The 22,476-nt window shown below is 42.9% G+C and overlaps 1 protein-coding gene across 5 annotated transcripts in view; it reads right to left on the bottom strand.

Moving 5' to 3' along the window:
• Positions 1 to 22,476, bottom strand: part of Calcoco2 (calcium binding and coiled-coil domain 2) — a 47,592-nt gene that overhangs the window by 6,554 nt on the left and 18,562 nt on the right. Inside the window, exons 7-16 of one of the 5 annotated variants that reach the window (XM_090350670.1) lie at positions 21,222 to 21,347; positions 18,550 to 18,638; positions 18,260 to 18,329; positions 16,443 to 16,565; positions 16,154 to 16,240; positions 13,872 to 14,030; positions 12,113 to 12,208; positions 11,083 to 11,218; positions 6,904 to 6,932; positions 6,059 to 6,170 (exon numbers count right to left, since the gene is read on the bottom strand). In XM_090350670.1, the coding sequence (XP_090206796.1) occupies positions 6,156 to 6,170; positions 6,904 to 6,932; positions 11,083 to 11,218; positions 12,113 to 12,208; positions 13,872 to 14,030; positions 16,154 to 16,240; positions 16,443 to 16,565; positions 18,260 to 18,329; positions 18,550 to 18,638; positions 21,222 to 21,347 (930 nt within the window). In that variant the 3' untranslated portion in view covers positions 6,059 to 6,155. Of the gene's footprint in view, positions 1 to 5,492; positions 6,171 to 6,880; positions 6,933 to 11,082; positions 11,219 to 12,112; positions 12,209 to 13,005; positions 13,214 to 13,871; positions 14,031 to 16,153; positions 16,241 to 16,442; positions 16,566 to 18,259; positions 18,330 to 18,549; positions 18,639 to 21,221; positions 21,348 to 22,476 lie in introns of those variants that run through there. The other 4 variants (XM_090350671.1, XM_090350674.1, XM_090350673.1 and 1 more) reach the window with 4 other exon arrangements.

Here is a 22,476-nt window from a genome sequence, read left to right on the forward strand (position 1 = left end):
CACAGCATTACTTCCTCTTAATTTATCTTGATCAAATCTTGCTATTTCAGTGAAGCTTGCCTGACTTTTCCATTTAAAATTTCTACCCACTGTCTCCCTATTCCTCCTGCATTCTTACTCTGCATTATTTCCTCCAAGATAGGAAGATTGAGAGTTCAAGACCAACCTGGGCTACATAAAGCAAGACAGTCTCAAAATGAAGCAAAACAAAACTGCTTCCCCCTCAAGACATACTGTGATTCTCTTCAATTCTATTCTCAAATACCATTATTTGTTCTTTTTAATATTTTTCCACTTTCATCCTTGTATAAAACTGAAGCTCCTTGAGGGAAGCAATCTACAGTGAGCTTAGCAATAGCTCCTGGCCCAGGGTAAGTGTTTGCTTGTTGAATCATCAATCCAGTTAAGACCTGCTAGGTGTGTGTATATACCTATCTGAATTGCACTGTACTTGGGCTTGAACTCAGGGCCTTAAGTTTTTTTTAACTCTTTTTGCTCAAGGCTGGTACACAACCACTTGAGCCACAGCTTCCCTTCATGCTTTTCACCAATGAGAGTCTTAGGGATTTTTTTCTGCCTGCGCTGCCTTTGTAACTCCATCCTCAGATCTCAACTTTATGAGTGGTAAAATTACCTGTGTGAACCATCAGCTCCTGGCCAAGCTTCCAACTTTCAAATCAATACTTTAACTTAAAATTCTTGAGTATGGGAGAGGTTTGTTGTGTGGCTGTTTTTCTTCATTTTGCTCCACCTCCCCCTAGATGAGTCCTGAGTGGTACTAAGGCTTCAGCTTTGCCTTTCCTCTCACTGTTCCCTTGCAATCGTGTGCCTCTACAGTGCTGTTGTCCTGCCCAGGTTGACTGTCCTCCCCAGAGATGTCTGGCAAACACATATAAATCCTTCAAGCTCAGCTTGACTGTCTCCTGCCCTACAATGCCATCACCATACCTCGATATTTGCTTTTCCTAGGACTTGGTGAATATATCTATTCCAGTAACATTGAACTGAATTGAAATAATGTTCTATGTATCCCACTATTGCTACAATGTGGTAATATTCTGATGGTATTTACCTTCTGTTCCCAGAGCACTTAAGGGGTGGCTGGTCTTAGTTCCCCACTTGCACCTTTCTGTAGCGACCTCTAGAGGGCAATCTCACACTGTACTTAGCCTCACTAGCGGCTGCTAAATTGCTTTCCCCCATCCCCCACCACCACAGCAGCTTGGATGGATAGGTGGATGGATGGATGGACTCGGATGGACATGTAGATGGTGACTGAATGGGTGGATGGTTGGGTAGGTGAGCTGATGGAGTGGGCACAGTGCAGGTGGGCGGTGAAGTTGACAAGCTTCAAAAGGACACCTAAGCAAGCTTCCTTTGGATCCCTTACATAGCTCAGGCCCTAAGAACTATGATGGAAAACTGAAAAGAAGTTACTGTTGGATAGGTGCTGGTGGCTCACACCTGTGATCCTAGCTACTCAGGATGCTAAGATCTGAAGATCACAGTTCGAAGCCAGCCCAGGCAGGAAATTCTATGAGATTTTTTTTTTTTTTTTTTTTTTGCCAGTCCTGGGCTTGAGCTCAGGGCCTGAGCACTGTCCTTGGACTTTCTCAACTAGAGCTCTACCACTTGAGCCTCAGCACCATTTCTGGCTTTTTTCTATGTATGTGGTATCAAGGAATCGAACCCAGGTCTTCATGTATGCTAGGCAAGCACGCTACCACTAGGCCAAACTCCAGGCCCTCTATGAGACTCATCTCCAGTTAACCCAGAAAACTAGAAGTGGTGCCGCGGCTCAAAGTGGTAGAGCGCTAGCCTTGAACGAAAGAGCTCAGGGATAGCACTCAGACCCTGACTTCAAGCCCCACAACTGACCAAAAAATAAAAAGTTTTCAAAATTAAACAATGAAAACTGAAACATAGAATTGGAGAAAGTCAAAGCATTGACCCATCAACTGCAACTCCATTTGCCTGCAGTTTGTATAAACTGTAGTTCTTATGTAATTCACCAGGGTCTTACACTGGTAAGAAATTAAATAGGAAATCATTTGGGACTCTTGGCTCTGAAGGTGAAACAAGAGTTAAGACCAGAACCACAAGGCTCTGAACTTTGAAAAAAATAAAATAGTCAGCTGGTGTCAGTGGCTCATACCTGTATCCCTATCTAATCCCTATCTACCTAGGCTAGGTAGGCTCACATCTGAGGATTGTGATTTGAAGCCAGCCTGGGCAAGAAAGTCCATGAGATTCTGATCTCCATACCAAAAACCCAGAAGTCAGCTGTGGCTAACGTAAAAGTGCTAACCTTGAGCAAAAAGCTCAGGAATAATACCTAGGCCCTGAGTTCAATAAATAAACCCACCCAAACTGGGAGCTGGTGTCTCAGGCCTAATCGTAGCTACTCAGAAGGCTGGACTGCTGGATTAATCTGGCAGGATTGATGTTTCAAGCCAGCCTGAGCAGAAAAGTCTTTGATGATATTCTATCTTCCACTGATGGGAGACATAACTCAAGTAGTAAAATTCCAGCTGTGAGCAAGAGAGTGGGTGAGACTGAGAAGCCCTGAGTTCAAGTTCTAGTAATGAAAAAAAAAATTCTGTTCAGGGTACAATAACTCAAGTTGGCTACAAATGATGGGGTGTCTGAGTATGTTGTCCAAGTTCCTCTACACTCTTTCCAAGAGAGGCTTTCATCTGAGGGATAGGTGGGGAACATTCTGGAGGAAGAGCCTGGATACAATGCCCGGTGTCAGGCTTCCTTATTGTTTGCATTCAGGACAATTGAGCAAGGCCAGTAGATTGAGAGCCTCTGCAGTGCCCAGATCCTCACAGCCATTTCCTGGACCTGAGTAAACTTAAAGGTGCTTTCTAGACCCTGATGCCAGTCTTCCTACTGTTTAACAGAACTTTTTTTCCTCTGAGAGTTAATCTGAATAAACATCTAACCCGAATAAACATCCAGAAAATGCTGGAAGGGCATTCTTGTAATTCCAGAAGTACATGCTGGGAATTCAGAAGCACACACCTGCATCCCATCACTTGCACTTGGGACAACTAGGCAGGAGGATTACAAGTTCAAGACTGGCAGGGGGGTATATAACAAATAAGCCTTCATTTTGAGAGGAGAGGAGAGGGAGAGGAGAGGGAGAGGAGAGGGAGAGGAGAGGGAGAGGAGAGGGAGAGGAGAGGAGAGGAGAGGGAGAGGAGAGGAGAGGAGAGGAGAGGAGAGGAGAGAAGAGGAGAGGAGAAGAGAGAGAGAGAGAGAGAGAGAGAGACCAGGAGTTTGGCCTAGTGGTAGAGTGTTTTCGTAGCATGCACAAAGACCTGGATTTGATTCCTTGGTACCACATACATAAAAAAAAGCCAGAAGTAGTGCTGTGGCTCAAGTGGTACAGCTCTAGCCTTGTGAAAGCCCAGGGACAGTGCTCAGGCTTTGAGTTCTCATAGGCCCAGGACTGGAAAAAAAAAAAGTCATAAGCTGGCTCTGAACTGCAATCTTCAGGTCTGAGGCTCTTGAGTTGCTAGGATTACAGGCATTAGCCACCAGTGCCCAACTCCTGGCCTGGTGATCATACTCAACAAATGTGTCCAAGGGGAAACCACAGGCTGACAGTGACAAGCAGGACCTCAGCAGACAGCAGAGAATTGACCATTTCCTTATGAAAGTGTGTGTATGTGTATGTGTGTGTGTGTGCCTGCCCGCCTGCCGGAGGAACTGGAGGACTGGACAGTACTGAAGACCAGGCAAGGTCACTGGATTTAGAACAAGGCACCAGTCCACCAGGCCTCTAGGTGCTCAAGAGGCAAGGAAGACAACTTTCAGAGAGAGCAGATTCCGGTAGGTGGGGAGAACGAAAGGAGGTGGAGAGCCCTCCAGTGTGATCGTAGGGAGATTAGAGGCTCCAGCAGATTTAAAAGGGAGGACAAGGCAAACACCAGGATGCATCTGGGGTGAGAAAGCTGGTGGAACTCCTCTGTTAGGGGCAGAGAACATTCTAGGGAGCAAATGTTGTGAACAGGTAAAGCCTGGACAAAGGATGTGAAATACTGACCCAATGAAAAACACCTGCTGTTTTCCCAGGCCAAACCCCATGTAACAGCTTCCAGAAACTTGTCTGGGTTGGAGACTGCATGTCCTCTTCATTCTCACCTGCTCTGCCCAAATCCACAACTCAGGCTCCATAACTAGGCACACAGCCTCAGATGGGGACTCAGGAGGGGTGAGTGTTGGAAATCAAGGCTAGTGCTGCATGAACATGTGCACATGCCATGAGCATACACACACACACACACACACAATCTTTTTAGGTTCTTAAATAGAAATAAATGTCTGATATGAATAGCAAATTCTTAAACCAAAGTGTGTGTCTATGCTGGGGCTAGAATTCAGGGCCTAGGCATCGTCTTTAGTTTTGTCCACCCAAGTGGCATTCTACCACTTGAGCCACACCTCCACTTTTTTTTTTTTTTTTTGGCTAGTCCTGGGGTTTGAAGTCAGGGCCTGGGCACTGTCCCTGAGCTTCTTTTGCTCAAAGCTAGCACTCCATCACTTGAGCCACAGTGAGTGCCACTTTATCTTTTTCTGTTTATGTGGCCTAGAGTGCTAGGCAGGCACTCTACCACAAAGCTACATTCCTAGCCCTCCACTTTATATATCTATACCTATCTATATCTATATCTGTATATATCTATATCTATCTATCTATCTATATATATATATAGAGAGAGAGAGAGAGAGACATACACATATTATAAATGTTCAAGATCAAGCCCCAGTCCCAGCACAAAACAGACACACATTTCCAAAGTTCATCAGTGGTATGACATAAACCAGTAATTTATTTTTATTGCAATGTTTGGATATATCATGTTTTATCATCTGATGGTCATTTAAGGACACCACCTATGCAATTCCATGGACCTTTTATGTCCAGGTTAGCCTGAACTTAGATCCTCCATATCCATTCCCAAGCAGCTAGAATTATATATAGGCATGAGCCACTGAACCCAGTGCCAAGACATTCTTAGTAATGGAGGTAAGGGGAGATATATCACTAGTATGGTGTGTGAGATCATAAAACAAAGATTTATTTAAAATTATCTAAGTCACTGAAAAAGTTTTACTATTAAAGAGATTAACAGTAATTGTTTCATTATTCTGATATCCATTGGTCAAACTCAACTGTTCAGAAAGTTGCAAACCCTAATTTCTAACTCGTAATTAGCCATTAAGACAATAAAAGTCATGTGCATAGGAAAGTGTTGAAGGTGCTGGTCCGAGGTATCCAGACAGAAAGCAAGCTCTTTCTGATATTCTGAGAACAGGGTCTCCTGATAAGACTCCAGGTTGATCTCTTGCCTGAGCTTCTAGAATGCTGAGCTTTCAGGCCGTGCACCATCACACCAGCTAGAAATAAGGCTTTCTGCGCTTGAAGTATTTTCCGGTTATGGATCAGGAATAAAATACTTCTTTTGAGGGTTTGAGAGATAACAATCAGAAATCTTTGGTATTCAAACTGGTCATCTGAATTCTCTGCTGTGGCATTTTTGGCTAGTTTAACACAGTCAAAGAAAGAAAGAAGCCTGAGAAGAAAATTCTCAAGTCTGCTCTGAATCTATACCGAGGGTTAGGACTGAGATCTGAGTACAAATATACTCAAGGCCTGACTTGAATGGCAGTGGGAGTACTTGGAAGACAAATCCTGTAGAAAAACTCAGGCCTGATGTGAATAGCAGATCAATCCTGGGGCCCTTGTACTGAGATCCCAAAGGAAGAATGGGCACTATAGTAAGAGCTTCATGAGCTACAGTTATGTGATTTAGGGAGTCACCCACAAGTTAATGCATGAGTCCACTTTTACCGGCAACAGGGCTAGGTAAATCCCTAATGATTTCAGGTTAGGCAGGATCTTGATAAATATAGCGCATAGAAGCTATACATTCTACTCTATAAAATCTATGTACAGAATACATCCAACAGGCTGAGGAGACCCCTAGAGAGAGTGGCAGTACAAATGGTCTTCAAAGATTTGCATCTCTTTTGCTGAGAAGACCTTAGAACAAACTGGGTAATTCAAAGAAAGGGACTGAGTTTGCTGCTGTTCCAAGCTTTGATCACAGATTTCATCAGGCAAGTCTGAGTTGCAGGTGAGGTTATTTCTTGGAGAGCTGGGAGAAAGGACAAAGAGGTTCATGCAAATGTGAACACTGTGGCAGACATCCATGTCCTTTCCCATTGTATATTTAGTGCCCAGCATAATGATGAACCCAATAAATGCTAAAGAAATTAATGGGTGAACAGATTCACATCTGGAGGTACTCCTTGATGAAAGTATCAAGACTCCAGGACTGAAAGGGCCTAATATTACCCAAGCAGTCAATATAGCTCTAGCCTGGAAAGGGAAGTTGACACAGCCTGACTAGCTAGCTGCCTAGCTCATATCTCCTCCCTAGTCACAATACCAAACTTAACTCACAGGTACAGACCTTGCGCAGAATGATAGATGAACTCTATTTCCTTCTGCTTGTCTCAAATGGCTGCCAACTCTTGGGACCAGAACAAACTGACCTAGCTAATGTTTGGAGTTATCAAAATCAGCTACCTTCCTATGTTTCTCCCATAAATTAGAACAAGAAAGGAAAATTTCTGGGGCCAAGAGTTTGGCCTAGTGGTAGAGTGCTTGCCAAGCAATGCACTAAGATCTGGGTTCGATTCCTTAGTACCACATACCCAGAAAAAGCCAGAAATGGTGCTGTGGGGCTCAAGTGGTAGAGCTTTGCTCTGGCCTTGAGAAAGCCTAAGGACAGTTCAAGTGGAAAAATAAAAAAAAAAGGGAAGGAAGGAAGGAAGGAAATTTTCTAAGGAATCTGATATGGACAATCCTGTGTAGGAAATACTTACCAGGCTAGATGCAGAACTTTCTTGGACACCTAAGAATAACAAAACAGATTTTGTTCAATGAAAAAAAAAATAGCCATCAATTCACAGCTGAATTTTAGTAGATATGTTCTATAACTTCCCTTTCCTCTTCACTACCTTTGTGTGTGTGTGTGTGTGTGTGTGTGTGTGTGTGTGTGTGTGCACGCGCGCGTCAGTCCTGGGGCTTGAACTCGGCCTAGGCACTGTCCCTGAGCTTCTCTGGCTCAAGACTAGCACTCTACCACTTGAGCCACAGTGCCATTTCCTACCTTTTCTGTGTATATGGTACTGATGAATCTTACCCAGGGCTTTATGCATGCCAGGCAAGCATTGTACCACTAAACCATATTTCCAGCCCATGACCTTCTTTTTCTTAAGGTTAAGGTTAGTGTTCTACCACTTTAGAGCCTCAGTGCCACTTCCAGCTTTTTCTGTGGTTAACTGTGATTAACTCACAGCCAGTGTGGTAACTCATGCCTGTAATCCTAGCTACTCAGAAGGTTGAGAATCTGAGGATCAAGGTCAAAGCCAGCCCAGGCAGAAAAGGACCTGAGACTCTTATTTCCAATTAACCTCTAGAAAATGAGCAGTGGGGCTTGGCTCAAGGGTAGGATGAAGAGGTCAGGAACAATGCCCAGGCCCAGGGGCAGGGCTGCAGCCTTGAGCTGAAGAGCTCAGGGAAAGGGCCTAGGTGGAGTTCAAGCCCCATGACTTCCACACACACACACACACACACAAGTCTCACAGCAGATTAGGAGCATAGCCTAGTGGTAGAGTGCTCGCCTAGCTTGCTTGAAGCCCTGGGTTTGATTCCTCTGGACCACATACATAGAAAAAGCTGGAAGTGGCACTACAGCTCCAGTGGCAGAGCACTAGCCTTGAACAAGTGTCCAAAGACAGTGCCCTTGGACTGTTTTTGTCCCAGGCCTGCTGAAGAGCTGTAGCTAAAAATGAAGAGCCGAAGCTGAGAAGCTATAGCTAGTCCAAATCCATCTTGTTAGAACTACCTCCATCTTGTAGACAGCTGGGAAATGATTTCCCCTAAACCCTTCTCGGAAGGATTATAAAGTGCCGTAAGCTATTAGCTCAGAGACTTAATAGAGATACCTGGAATTTGTCCCCGAGTGAAGCTGTGCTTCACAACTGTTTTCAGTCAATAAAGCAGATAAGGGGTTAAGGAGTCCATCAATGTAAGGGTTAATTATAATATTGTGAAAATGGAAATTCCCCAGACTTGTTTGTTCTGTACTATAAAAACAGTGCTGACTCTGTGCTCAGGGCCTCCAAGCGTCTCTGACTTTCATGGGTGTGGAGGACCAAGCTCGAGCTTGCTAATAAAAGGCTCTTTGCGGCTTGCATTGATCGTGGTCACTGGTGGTCTTTCGGGGGGATCTCGAACTTACGGTACAACACTACCAAAAAAATAAAGTGTCACGGCCCTTCCTGCCCAGGCTGGCTTTGAACCACAATTCTCAGATCTTGGACTCCTGCGTAGCTAGGATTACAAGTGTGAGCCACTGGTGCCTGGCTGAATTTTATATTATTTTTAAAGTTATCTTTTAAAATTCCATTCTGTCTGCTACTAGTGTGAAATAGCGTAGGTCGCCTCTGTTTACTAGTCTTCAACCAATAATCTTGTATTAATTTAATTTTTTGGAGGACAGTACTAGGGTTTGAATTCAGAGCCTTGCCTTTGCTGGGCAAGTACTCTACCAGTTAAGCTATGCTTATAGCTTACTCAGAAATCTTACTGAACTTTTACTTCAAAGGTAGCTTACAGTTGGGCACTAGTGTCTCAGGTCTATAATCCTAGCTACTCAGGGGGCTGGGATCTGAGGAATGCAGTTCAAAGTCAGTATGGGCAGAGAAGTCTATAAGACTCTTGCCTCCAATTAATCACCCAAAATCTGGAAGAGGAGCTGTGGCTCAAGTGGTACAGCACTAGCCTTGAGTTGAAGAGCTTAGGGACAGTGCCCAGACCCTAAGTTCAAGCCCTAGGACAGGCACAAATAAACAAAGAAGCTTACTAAATAATGGGCAGAAGGACTTAGTACTCAAGTTTAGGTAGAATGTTATCATTGTTCCTGACCTCTTCAGTTCAAGCCTACCATCCTACCCTTGAGCCAAGCCCCACTTCTCATTTTCTAGAGGTTAATTGGAGATAAGAGTCTCAGGTTGTTTTGTGCCTGGGCTGGCTTTGACCTTGATCCTCAGATCTCAGCCTTCTGAGTAGCTAAGATTATAGGTATGAGCCACCACACCAGCTAGATTTTAAAGATTTTTGAATCAGGACCATCCAGATAATGAGCTTTTTCTGAATTTTCACTTTTTCAAATACTTCCAATGAAACTGATGAGAATTATAACAATTCTGAGAGGTTGCTGTTTTTGTTGTCATTGTTATTATTCCTTTTATACTAGTATTGGGGCTTAAACTCAGGGCCTTGTGCTCATTCAAGGCTGGTGCTTTACCATTTGAGCCATATCTCTAACTTCTGGCTTTTTGCTAGCTAACTAGAGATAAAGAATATATCAGATTGGCTGTTTGGGCTGGCTCTGAACCTCAGTTCTTAGGTGTCAGCTTCCTGAGAAGCTAGGATTTTATTTGAATTATGAATTTATCATTATTCTCTTTCTGCACTTCTTGTCTTAGCTACCACTGATTTTTTTTTCTACATTGGCTGCTTTCCTCCATTGTTTGCTGATGTGACCACCTATACAGCACTGAAATGTCTCCAAGATGATCCTTATCTCCTCAGGCAGGTGCTCATTAAAGCTGTCTGTAGTAACATGGCCTACCCGTCTCATTTTGTTAGAATATCAATTTCAATCTTAAAAGAATGATTACCCCAATGGAACAATGCAACAACCACTGGACCTCTGTTACCTGTAGCCTCTTGATGGAAACTCTGGGTACCTAGCAGGAAATCTAGTGCCCTAATCTCTCTGGATTGCTGATATTAATCCTCTAAAGATTCCTTAGTGGAATCTTCTGTCACATCACTGGCTAGGTTCCCTAGAAGAGCAGCACAGGGTGGTCACTTGGGAAGACATATGAAACACAGGACTGGCACGCACACACACAAAAAGTATTTTTAAACAAAAAATCTGGTTGTGAACTCAGGGCCTGAGCACTATCCTTGGGCTTTCTCAAGGGCAGAGAGCGCTCTACCACTTGAGCCCCATAGCACCATTTCTGGCTTTTTCTGTGTATGTGGTACTGAGGAATGGAACCCAGGTCTTTGTTTTGGAAAGGAGGAAAGCTCAGTTTGGCAGGCAAATGCTATCACAATTCCCTGAGTGACCTTATCTTTCCTGTCCTGCCCTCTGGAGTCTCAGTAGAGAACACTTCCATTACCCTTGGTTGGGCCATCAGAGGGGCTGCTGTAACTAACGGTTTCTGAATGCTATAACCCGTTTCGCATGCTTCCATTTTCAGATCTTAATTAGCTTCTTCTGATTTCGATGTGTATATCTTTTACACAAAGACATTTCTCTGATTTATTCATTTGGAATATAGCCACGGGACTCAATTTGTGTCTGCTGCCTCTAGGCAAATGATCTGATTTGCGTCTTCAGAATTCAGATTTATTTCTCAATTAACACTTCTCGCCTGGCAATTTTTCTGTTGGGTTCTCGCTTCTACCCAGCAATTCTTAACAATGAGGCTGGTTTTAATTAGCATCTCAGACAAAAAAAAATTTAGTAAGGGAAAGGGATGCAGGCAAGGGTCTTCTATGCTAGTATGGCTGTTGGGCCTGAATTCCTAAGACCCCGAAAGAACCACCAGAGGCCGAAGTCAAAGCAAAGAAGCAAGGGTCGTTTATTATGAGTTCGAACTCGGACTGCCGCGTACCCGTAGCCGGCAACGCTAAGAGGCCCCAAACAAAGGTTTTACACAGCTTTTTATAGGGAAATTTCATAGTTACAATTGCCTGATTGGTTGTTTGGTAACTTCGAACCACTGGTTGCTTCAGGATTGGTCAGAGCTTAGGTGTCTAACCACTGAGCATTAGACTGTTGCCACCTGGGGTTCAAGTCCAGGCAAGTTCCAGGAACATGTGTTTTTGATTCCTAGTACAGGGGCCCTGAGCAAGGGGGGGAAAGGAGTCATTCCCAGAACATGGGACAATCTCAGCACAACATGGCAAAGTTGTCTTACCAGAATATGGGTTTCCATAGCGAAGACGTGGATTTTGGTCAGTGCCTCTTTGAATTGAAGTAGGAACACGAGTTAATGAAAGTCCAAAATTCTGGCACGTGCATCTCACCAATCTACCGTTCTCCTTCTCCAAGAGCTAAGGAGAAAAAATTTACAGACAGTGGCCACTAGCTGGATGTCCACTAAGTTTTTAATTCGCACTGTGTTATCGGGGAAGCCCACTCAACAATAATCCATTCTTCAGTAGCTCAAACCTAAGTTTGTTCTTTGTTTTTTTGAGATACTAAGGATTAAACCTGAGCATCAAGCTTGCTAGGCCAAGTACTCTACCATGTTCCTAGTCCTATTAGTGCGTGCGTGCGTGCGTGCGTGCGTGTGTGTGTGTGTGTACGTACTCACCCATACTGGAACTTGAATTCTGGGGCTAACTGCTCTCCTTTAGCTTTTTTTCCCTTAAGGTTGGTACTCTACTACTTGAGCCACAACTCTACATCTGGTTTTTGGTGGCTAATTGGATATAACTCACAGACTTTTCTGCCAGGGCTGGCTTTGAACCACAATCCTCAGACCAGTCTCCTGTGTAGCTAAGATTAAGGTACGAACTATAAGCATCCACTTTCTATCTGATTTTGAGACAGAGTCCGCTTGATCATTAAGCCACATCCCTGCCTTCAGAATTCGGTTGTCTCAGTCATGGGGTAAATTTGAACTTGAGGCCTTAGTGCCGTCCCTGAGGTTTTTTTTGCTCAAGTCTAGTGCTCTACCACTTTGAGCCACAGGGCCATTTCAGTTTTTCTGGTGGTGAACTGGAGATAATAATCTCATGAATTTCCTGCCTGGGCTGACTTTGAATCTCAATCCTAGGATCTCAGTCTCCTGAGGAGGTAGGATTCCAGGTGTGAACCACCAACATCTGACTTAGGATAGGTTCTTTTATTTAACTTTCTAGTGTTATCACATCTCTCATTCCACTACGCTCATTCCCCTTCGAACCTTGGGGGAGGAGTTCTATCTTCTTTCATGTACTTACATCATTTTCTCTTTCCAGTATTTCTATCTCTCTCTGCAAATTATCAAGTAAAGTCTTGTTTTCACTTAGTTGTCTACACAGTTTCGAGTTTTCATCCTGTCAACAACAAAATTATAATTAGGATCACATATTGCCATCCAGACCCAAGGTGGGAAACTAGGGATAAGTAAGACTGAGCAGGGGAAAAAGAACTTTGGAGGAACAAGTTGTTCTGTGAGAGGAAGTGCTGCTTACAGAAAAGTAATAGACCAAATGCCAGAAAGCCAGAGCTAACATCAAGATGGTTGGGTATTTTTTTCTTTTTCTTTTTGGCTGGTCCTGGGCTTGAATGCAAGACCTGAGTGCTGTCCTTAATACTTTTTGCTCAAGGCTAGTGCTCTACCACTAAGCTCTACTTTTGGCCTTTTAGGTAATTTATTGGTAAGAGTCTCACAGACTTTGCTGCCCAGACTTGGCTTTGAACTGCGATCCTCAGATCTCAGCCTCCTGAATAGCTAGAATTACAACTGTGAGTCACAAGTGCCTGGTTTTTGTTCTTTAAATTGGGACTATAACTGGAGAAAGCCTCCAAGATCAACCTATCAGATTTAATAGTAAGCAGAACCTTGTTTGGTCCCACAAACCATGAAATAATTAAATGTTCATTTGGAATGAACAGCCCATCCAAGCCTGAGGCATTTAGCTTTAGATTAGTGTGATTTCCCCGCAGTGTGACAGGCATTTAAATGCAGGTTCTAAAGAAGAGGGAACACTGAAAGGCACTTGTCCCAGGCTAAGAATCCAGACTAGGATCTTGAGCTTCCTAAGCTCAAGTTAGCCAGATAGGCTAACATAACTAGTTTCAGGCTTCAGTATTTCCCATCTCCTTTTTGTGTATATACACAGGCGCATACCTCACAAACACACTTAAGCTAATCCTACAAGTTGTAGTTTTTGTTCCAAGATTTTTTTATTTGAATGCTGCTGCCCAAACTGCTGTGCGTGCTTCTAGCCGACCCTGGGGTGAGGTGCCAGGGGCTACCCGATGACAGTGCTGACTGCAGGCTCCTTGCTCCCCATCCCCACTGGCTCCTGATGGCTCTTCTGGTCCTGCTTCACTTCCTCAAAAGGCAGAAATAAGAAAGAACTGAGTCTGCACAGAACCCACTCCATGGCTACAAAACATTTCCTGGGACTAAGTTGGGACCTATATTTCTTTTTTTTTTTTTTTTTGCCAGTCCTGGGCTTGAGCTCAGGGCCTGAGCACTGTCCTTGGACTTTCTCAAGGCTAGAGCTCTACCACTTGAGCCTCAGCACCACTTCCGGCTTTTTTCTATGGATGTGGTACTGAGGAATCGAACCCGGGTCTTCATGCACGCTAGGCAAGCACTTTAACCACTAGGCCAAACTCCCGGCCCCTTTTTCTTTTTTTTTTGGCCAGTCCTGGTGCTTGAACTCAGGGCCTGAGCACTGCCTTTGGGCTTTCTAAAGGACAATAGTCTGCCACTTGGGCCACAGCACCGCTTCCAGCTTTTTCTATGTATGTGGTACTGAGGAATTGAATCCAGGTCTTTGTGCAAGCTAGGCAAGCACCCTACCACTAGGCCAAGCTCCCAGCCCCTGGGGTCTATATTTTGAGGGACCCCAAGGATGATTTCTGACTTTCTCCACCCTCACTTTCAATGTCTCTCCTGAACAACAGTGTACATCTTTTGGGCTTCTAAGAACCACAAACCTTTATACCCCTTTCTTTTCTGGGCCCCTTATCTCTATCACCTACCAGTGCAGCAGCCCTGAGTTGCCTGATCTGTTTGTGGAGTCGTTGGCACTCTTTGTACTTCTCTAAGTAACAGGCTTTTCCGGCCTCTACCTTTGCCTTTAGGCGTTCCACCTCTTGTACTAACTGGTCCTCCACTGTTGTTTTCTTGTTCCTAGACTCCTAAAGCATAAGATACAAGGCATTTTGGATGCATGAAAAATAAAGAAGAAATGGTGATGAGGTTCAGTGGTAGAGTGCTGGCCTAGGAAGGCATTCTATTCAACCTCAGCATCACAAAATGAAAAAAATAAGAATTGCTATCAGACAGGTGAAAAGAATTTGGTAGGGTATTATAAATATTACATGAAGGCCGGGAGTTTGGCCTAGTGGTAGAGTGTTTGCCTAGCATGCATGACGAGCCAGGTTCGATTTCTTGGGACTACATACATAGAAAAAAGCCAGATGAGGCGCAAGTGGTAGAGCTCTAGCCTTGAGAAACCCAAGGACAGTGCTCAGGCCCTGAGCTCAAGCCCTGGACTAGCAAAAAAAACAAAAACAAAACCAACCATAAATATTACATGGAAAGTCAGTCCCATCATAGGGGATTGAAATCTGTGACTAATTATAGATTAAAATGAATTTTAATGTCATGTTTCTAAGGAACTAAGCAAGTAGTGAACTGAATGAAGGAAACTGAATGCAACAAGTGAAGACTAAGCAGAGTTGTAGTTCTGTGACAGAGCACTTTCTCTCTCTCTCCCTCCCCCCCCCCCTCTCTCTCTCTCCCTCTCTCTCATTCCTAGGGCTTGATTGCAGGGACTGGGCACTGCTCTTGGACTTTTCTCAAGGCTAGTGCTCTACCACTTGAACCACAGCACCACTTCTGTGTATGTAATACCAAGGAATTGAACCCAGGGCTTTGTGCATGCTAGGCAAACACTCTTCAGTAGGCCACACTTCCAGCCCTAACAAAGCACTCACTTAACACTGATAAAACCCTGGATCCATCTCCAGCACCACCAAAAAAACAACAAAACAAAAAATCTGCTATCAGAGGGAGAGTATGTGACCCATCTAAAGTGCATAGTAGCTCAATAGCTGCAGATATTGCTGCTGTGTAAGAATATGGGCTCAAAATGCTAGATCTGCTTTTTCAAAAGAAGGGAGAAATATTATTTTTAAAAATGATAAATACAGCCGGGCATGATGGCTCACGCCTGTAACCCTAGCTACTCAGGAGGCTGAGATCTGAGGATCAAGATTCAAAGTCAGCCTGGGCACAAAAAGACCTGAGATTCTTATCTCCCATTAACCTCTAGAAAATGGGTTGGTTCAAGGGTAGGGCAGTAGCTTCAAGCTGAAGAGCTCAGGTACAACACCCAGGCCCAGAATTCAAGCCCCATGACCCAAGGGAAAAACAAAACAAAATGGTAAACATTCTCATTTGTAAATGTTAAGTTATTTAATTTTTGGAGAAATGACACCTAAACCAAATAAAATATTGTATAGGTTGAACTTGACCCATGAGCTGACAATCCGCATTTTGTTCTATTCTTCACTAAGTAACCATGCTTTTTTAAAAAAATGTATTATCCTGGACCGGGAGTTTGGCCTAGTGGTTAAAGTGCTTGCCTAGCATGCACGAAGACCCGAGTTCGATTCCTCGGTACCACATACATAGAAAAAAGCCGGAAGTGGTGCTGAGGCTCAAGTGGTAGAGCTCTAGCCTTGAGAAAGTCCAAGGACAGTGCTCAGGCCCTGAGCTCAAGCCCAGGACTGGCAAAAAATAAATAAATAAATAAAATAAAAAATAAAAAATAAAAAATGTATTATCCTATATAGTAAATACTCAAAAACTGTCAAATATGATCGAAAAGGCGATATACACGACACAAGTCATTCTGATAGTGGGAAAATCCTGGATTTTTCACACCTTCACATCAATTCAGAAAATAGTACAAGGATGACTCCAATTTGTGAAGTGTTTTCTATTAAAAGGAAGAAAAGAAAGAGGGAAGAGGAAGGGAGTAATTTCCTATTGCAGAGGGGTTAAGTTTGTGTGAGTCCTAGCCCAATGATCTCTTCATTAGGGGACCTGTCATGAGTAATTTTATATTCATCACACACTAGACATGTCTACCTTTCACAAGTATCTTGTAAATGGCAGATATTCTGTCCTTATGGTAGAAATCAAACCATCCAGAGATTAATCTATATGTTATTTATCCTAGCACCTAAAAATAGGCCCTCATCCCTTCCTTCATTGGACTCCCTCCCATATAGCTATGCAAAGACAAACATGCCATTAATTTCTGTTGCTTCTTTACTGTAATTGTCTCTTTCTGCTTCATCTCCTCCACTGTCTGCTGCAGTTTCTTCTGGTGCTCCTTCTGCAGAAAAAAAAAAACACATTTCATACACATGTGTACACACACACACTGGGGAGGGGCCTGCTGAACTTATAACCAATGAGGATGTAGGGAAGATGAGTCAATTGCTGAATGAAACCATTAAATAAATAAGTTCATTTAAAGTACAGTGTATATTTTCTTGAAAATGCCTGAAGAATGTTACTTTCTTTCATTACTCTACCTGTTCAGTTAAACTGATAAAAAGTTGGTCATTTTCACTTTTCAGATGTTGCAACTGCTCTGATTTATTTTGGTCTCCTTGAACAAGCTTCTCCATTTCTTTTTCTTGTGTTAACAGCTGGGCCTAAAGCAAAGATAGTGAATATAAAACCAAGGTGTAAGAGAAGGAAAAGTAACCAGAACAATGCTAAAATTTCAATGTACAGAAAGACATGCATTTTCCTAGCAACTCCCAAGTGTCAACAATCCCTTAGGAAAAAGGTGCTGGTGTCTCATGCCTGTAATCCTAGCTACTAAGGAGGATGTGATCTGGAAGATAGTATTCCTCAAGGCCAACTAGGGCAGAAAAGCTCACAGGATTCCACCTCTAAAATAACCAGCAAAAGGCCTGCTGGAGGGGTTGGGAGCATTGCTTAGCGGTAGATTGCTTGCCCAGCATGCATGAAGCCCTAGGTTCAATTCCTCGGTATCACACACTCAGAAAGAGCCAGAAGAGGAGCCGTAGCTCAAGTGGTAGAGCTCTAGCAAAAAGTGTCCAAGGACAGTGCACAGGTCCTGAGTTCACGCCCCATGACTGGCAAAAAAAAAAAAAAAAAAAAAAAGCCAGCTGGAAGCATGGCTCAAGTGGTAGAGCCACCAGTCTACCACTGGGGGAAAGAAAAACAAAAAAACAACCTTACTCTTTAATTCAACTCTACCATACCTCGTAAGAATGTAAGATTCAAGAGCCTGGGAATGTGGCTTAGTGGTAGAGTGTTTGCCTTGCATGTATGAAGCCTCAGAATCACCACATACATAGAAAAACATGGAAGCAGTACTGTGGACTGTGGTTCAAGTGGTATAATGTTAGCTTTGAGCAAAAGAAGCCTAGGGATAGTACTCAGTCCTTGAGTTTAAGACCCAAGATTGGAAAAGAGAGAGAGAGAGAGACAGAGACAGAGAAAAAGAGAGAGAGAGAGGGAATCAACTGAGTAAAGTTGGATGAACCATTCTCTAAATTTTTTGTTTTTGGAGTTTGAGCTCAGGGCCCTCTCTAGGGCTTATACCACACCCATTTTCATTTTCAAAGGGGTCTTCTTTCTAGCCTGGACCACAATCTTCCTATTTGTGCTTTCAATGTAGCTTTGGTGATAGCACATGCTATTGTGCTGTGTGTGTGTGTGTGTGGTGTGTGTGTGTGTGTGTGGTGTGTGTGTGTGTGTGTGTGTGTGTGTGTGTGTGTGTGTGTGTGTGTGTGTGTGTGTGTGTGTGTGTGTGTGGCTTGAACACAGGACCTAGGTACTGTCCCTAAGCTTTTCTTTTCAAGGCTAGTGCTCTACCACTTTGAGTCATAGTTCCACTTCCAGTTTTCTGGTGGTTAATAACTGGAGATAAAAGTCCCATAGACTTTCCTGCCCAGGCTGGCTTTGAACCATAATCCTCAGATCTCTGTCTTCTGAGTAGCTAAGATAATACATATAAGCCACTTGTTTCTTATAGGACAGGCCTAGGCACTGTCCCTGAGTTTCTTTTGCTCAAGGCTAGCACTTTACCCCTTGAGCCACAACACCATTTCCAGCTTTATCTGTGTATGTGGTACTGAGGAAGCAAACCCAGACCTCCATGCATTCTAGGCAAGCACTCTACCACTAGGCCATGCTCCTGGCCCCCAAAATAAATTCTTTGTTACAAAAAGCATTCTTTCAAAGTAACAAATTATCTAGTAAGAGAAAAGGTATGTCATTAGACAACACAATGGAGCAAATCTTTCTGGGACAACAGATTAGAGTGGTGGCAAAACTAAGAAAATACCTTTGGCAAAGGGATATTATTACCTACCTGAAGCTGATCCACTCTGATTGCCATCTTCTCATTTTCTGAGGACACCTTTTGGTTGTTTTCCTTCAGTCTGTGGAGGTGGAGATGACTTTGTGAAACATCCACTGATTTCCTTGGCTTTCCCTGGGCAGAAATGATTTAAAGCTTCTTGGCCTACAGTTAATAAGACCTATCACTGCCATAACAGGAAAAGTATCTTCTAACAAATTCCAGAATACTAACTTCATTCTACCTAAGGGTGCCTATGATACATTACCAGCTCTTATCCAAGAATTATAAAGCATACTCACTGAAGCAGTTCAGTCTCCCAATATGCCTTCTGCTCTTTCACTTTTTCTTCTAACTTATTATTTGTGCTGTGTAGAGTTCCTAATTCCCCCTGTAAATGGAAACATCATCAAAAAAGATAGCCCATCTCTAAGACATGTTTTAACACATTAGGGAACCAATATATATTTATTGAACATTGAGCACTTATTGCATGTCAAGCATAGCATGGCAGGGCAGTGAATGAACTGGGGCTTGAACTCAGGCCCCAAACTTACTATTTTTTTCATATATTTTTTATTGTAATTAATAGAAGGGTTACATTATATTCGCCAGATAGAAGGTGCATTAATTCACATACATTGATACCCTTTCTCATGTCTTGTTCCCCATTTCCCTTCTCCTACCACCACTCCTCATTTTGTTTTCCCCCCTTCCCTATCCTATTTCAAATAACCAAATACAAATATATCCAATATATCAGATAACAAAGTGAGATACTGTAACAATATGAGATAATCAAGGGACAGCAAAAGAGACGAGAGATAACATAGTACAATAAGGACAGCAATCATTCATTATATGACTTTTGTTTCTATATCCTAGAGGTCCTTTCATTTAGCGTCATACTGTATGACCTTATGTATTTAGGTTTTGCTCTATTGCAAATCTCTGCTAGGAGAGCCCAAGGTCTCTACTGATTATGACAAATGAGGGAAACCATTGAGCCTATGTTCCTTTGAGTCTGGTTTACTTCACTTAATATGATTTTTTTCTAAGTCTTTCCACTCCCTAACAAATGGGGCGATGTCATTCTTTCTGACAGCAGCATAGCATTCCATTATGTACAAATACCAGGTCTTGTTGATCCACTCATCAACTGAGGGACATCTAGGTTGGTTCCATATCTTTGCTATGGTAAATAGTGCTGCAATGAACATCGTTGTGCTAGTGGATTTAGTATGTCCTTGTTTCTTGGGTAAATGCCAAGTAGTGGAATTGCTGGGTCATAGGGGAAAAGAAATGCAAATCAAAACAACTCTAACATTCCACCTCACTCAAGTTAGATTGGCCAGGATCAAGAAAACTAATAACAACAGATGCTGGAGGGGATGTGGCCAGGAGGGATCACTACTACACTGTTGGTGGGAGTCCAAACTTACTGTTTTTAAAAAATGAGTGTAGCCTAGTGGTATAATGCTTGCCTAGCATACACGAAGCTCTGGGTTCAATTCCTTGATACCACATACTCAAAAAAGCCAGAAATGGTGCTGTGGCTCAAGTGGCAGGGTGCTACCCTTGAGCAAAAAGTGTCTAAGGACAGTGCTCAGGCCTTGAGTTCAAGCCCCAGGACTGGCAAAAAAAAAAAAATTATATTCTTTCTATATATACATATTTTATATTTGTCTGTCTATGGTGCTAGGACCAAACCTACATACATCTTCATACATTCTAGGTAAGTACTCTACCTGTGTGACAGCCCCATTCTTTTCTTTTCTTTTTTTTTGCCAGCCCTGGGCTTGGGCTCAGGGCCTGAGCACTGTCCTTGGACTTTCTCAAGGCTAGAGCTCTACCACTTGAGCCTCAGCATCATTTCCGGCTTTTTGCTATGCATGTGGTACCGAGAAATCGAACCCGGGTCTTCGCATGCTAGGCAAGCACTCTACCAATAGGCCAAATTCTCAGACTGAGCCCCATTCTTTTCATACTAAAGATATATCTAGGCTGGGTATTGATGGTTCATTCCCGTAATCCTAGCTACTCATACTCAGGAGATATGAAGACTACAGTTTGAAGCCAGCCCAGGAAGAAAAATTCATAAGACACTTATCTCCAATTAATTACCAAAAAGCCAGAGTGAGATTTATGGCTAAAGTGATAGAGTGCTAGCATAGAACAAAAAAGGTCAAGGACAGCGCCCAAGTCCTGCGTTCAGGTTTTGGATGAATTATCAGGCCATGGTGATGTATATCTGTAACCCCAGCACTTGAGAGTGGGAGGCAGGAGAGTTCAAGACCAGCCTAGGTTACATACTGAGACTATACTTAAAAAGAAACAAACAAAAAATCTACTTTCATTTCCATTGAGGCTTATATTCATTGACTAAATATTTATTCCAATTGTATTTATTGTCAGGGTGATGTAAAGAAGGGTTACAGTTACATTTGTCAGGGAGTGGGTACATTACTTCTTGAACACTGATACTCTTCTGATGTTTTTCTCCCCGTTTCGTTTCCCCCACCCTAATTAAATATTTATTAAATATCTCTCACACACTGGATACTCTCAAAGTAGAAAAAGTAGACAAAGTTAACTTTTCTTTTAGACTTCTGTTATCCTATAGGTTGATATATACGATTATATATGATATATAATAAAAATTAGTAATCACACTTAAAAAGAAATAGGTCAATATTCATTTTTTTTTTTTTTGCCAGTCCTGGGGCTTGAACTCAGGGCCTAAGCACTGTCCTTGGGCTTTGTTAAGGCCAGAGCTCTACCACTTGAGCCTCAGCACCACTTCTGACTTTTTCTATGTATGTGGTACTGAGAAATCGAACCTGGGCCTTTGTGCATGCTAGGCAAGCACTTTCCCACTAGTCACAAGTCAAATGAAAATAGGCTGGACCCAAAAGACCATCCAATTCTGATCTCCATGCTCTAAGTTCACCTTTAGCTAGCAGCCACACCACACCTGCTTCCTTTTGAGTTCAGCCTGCATGTCTGAGTTCTGCTTCTGGAGACTAACACAGCTGTCCTTCAGTTCTTGGTTTTCTTCACAAAGCTCCTTGTTATGCTGCTCAATCTTTTCCACCTTTCCCTACAAAAGAACATTCCATAAAAAACATTCAAGTCTCTCAAGCAGAAAATTCCCACATGTTGTTATAGGGAGGATCTGACTGCTTCCCACTCATTGCGGTGACATTCCCATTTACTTGGAATGTACCTCACATGGGAATAGCTCCCCAGTATGTGCATAAGGAGGCAACAGGTACAACTATGTTACTGCAGCTTTAAGCAAGCCAGGACCACAAAAGATAGAAAAGCAAAGAGTAAGACCATAAAAAAGTTTGGGGCCTGGGGCCGGGAGTTTGGCCTAGTGGTAGAGTGCTTGCCTAGCATGCACGAAGACCCAGGTTCAATTCTTCAGTACCACATACATAGAAAAGACCAGAACTGGTTCTGTGGCTCAAGTGGTAGAACACTAACCTTGAGGAAAGCCCAAGGACAGTGTTCAGGCCCTAAGTTCAGTCCCCAGGACTGGCAAAAAAAAAAAAAAAAAGTTTGGGGCCAAGAGTTTGGCCTAGTGGTAGAGTACTTGTCTAGCAAGCACGAAGACACAGGTTCGAGTCCTCGGTACCACATACACAGAAAAACAAAAACAACAAACAAGGGACAGGTTAGATATGATGGCACAAGCCTATAACCCAGCACTTGGAGGCTGAGGCAGGAGATCATGAATTCGAGGTCACCCTGAGCACACTTAGTGAGGACGTTCTGAATACAAAACAAGACCTTGTCTCAAACAAAGTGACAGTTACAAGAGACAATGACAAGGGAATGTGGATTCTTCTTGTAGATGCTAGCGTTTTCTCCCTTACAATATATACGTATATATTTATACTTATATATAAATACACACACACACACACACACACACAGATATGTATATTTTTTTTGGTGAGTCCTGAGGCTTGAACTCAGGGCCACTTGAACCACAGTACCACTTCTGGCTTTTTCTGTGTATATGGTACCGAGGAACTGAACCCAGGGCTTTGTACATGCTAAGCAAGCACTCTCCCACTAGGTCCCAGCCCCAGTGAATACTCATATTTTAAAAAGATAAGATTTTACAATATAGTCAGAATGGCTCTGAACTCACTGTCATTCTGCCTCACTCTAGGATTATAGCTATGAATACCATGTCTGGCAATAAACTACTTTTAACT

This window comes from Megascapheus bottae, chromosome 17 (genome assembly GCF_031878675.1).
Source record: "Megascapheus bottae isolate mThoBot1 chromosome 17, mThoBot2.hap1, whole genome shotgun sequence".
In the NCBI taxonomy this organism is placed as follows: domain Eukaryota; kingdom Metazoa; phylum Chordata; class Mammalia; order Rodentia; family Geomyidae; genus Megascapheus; species Megascapheus bottae.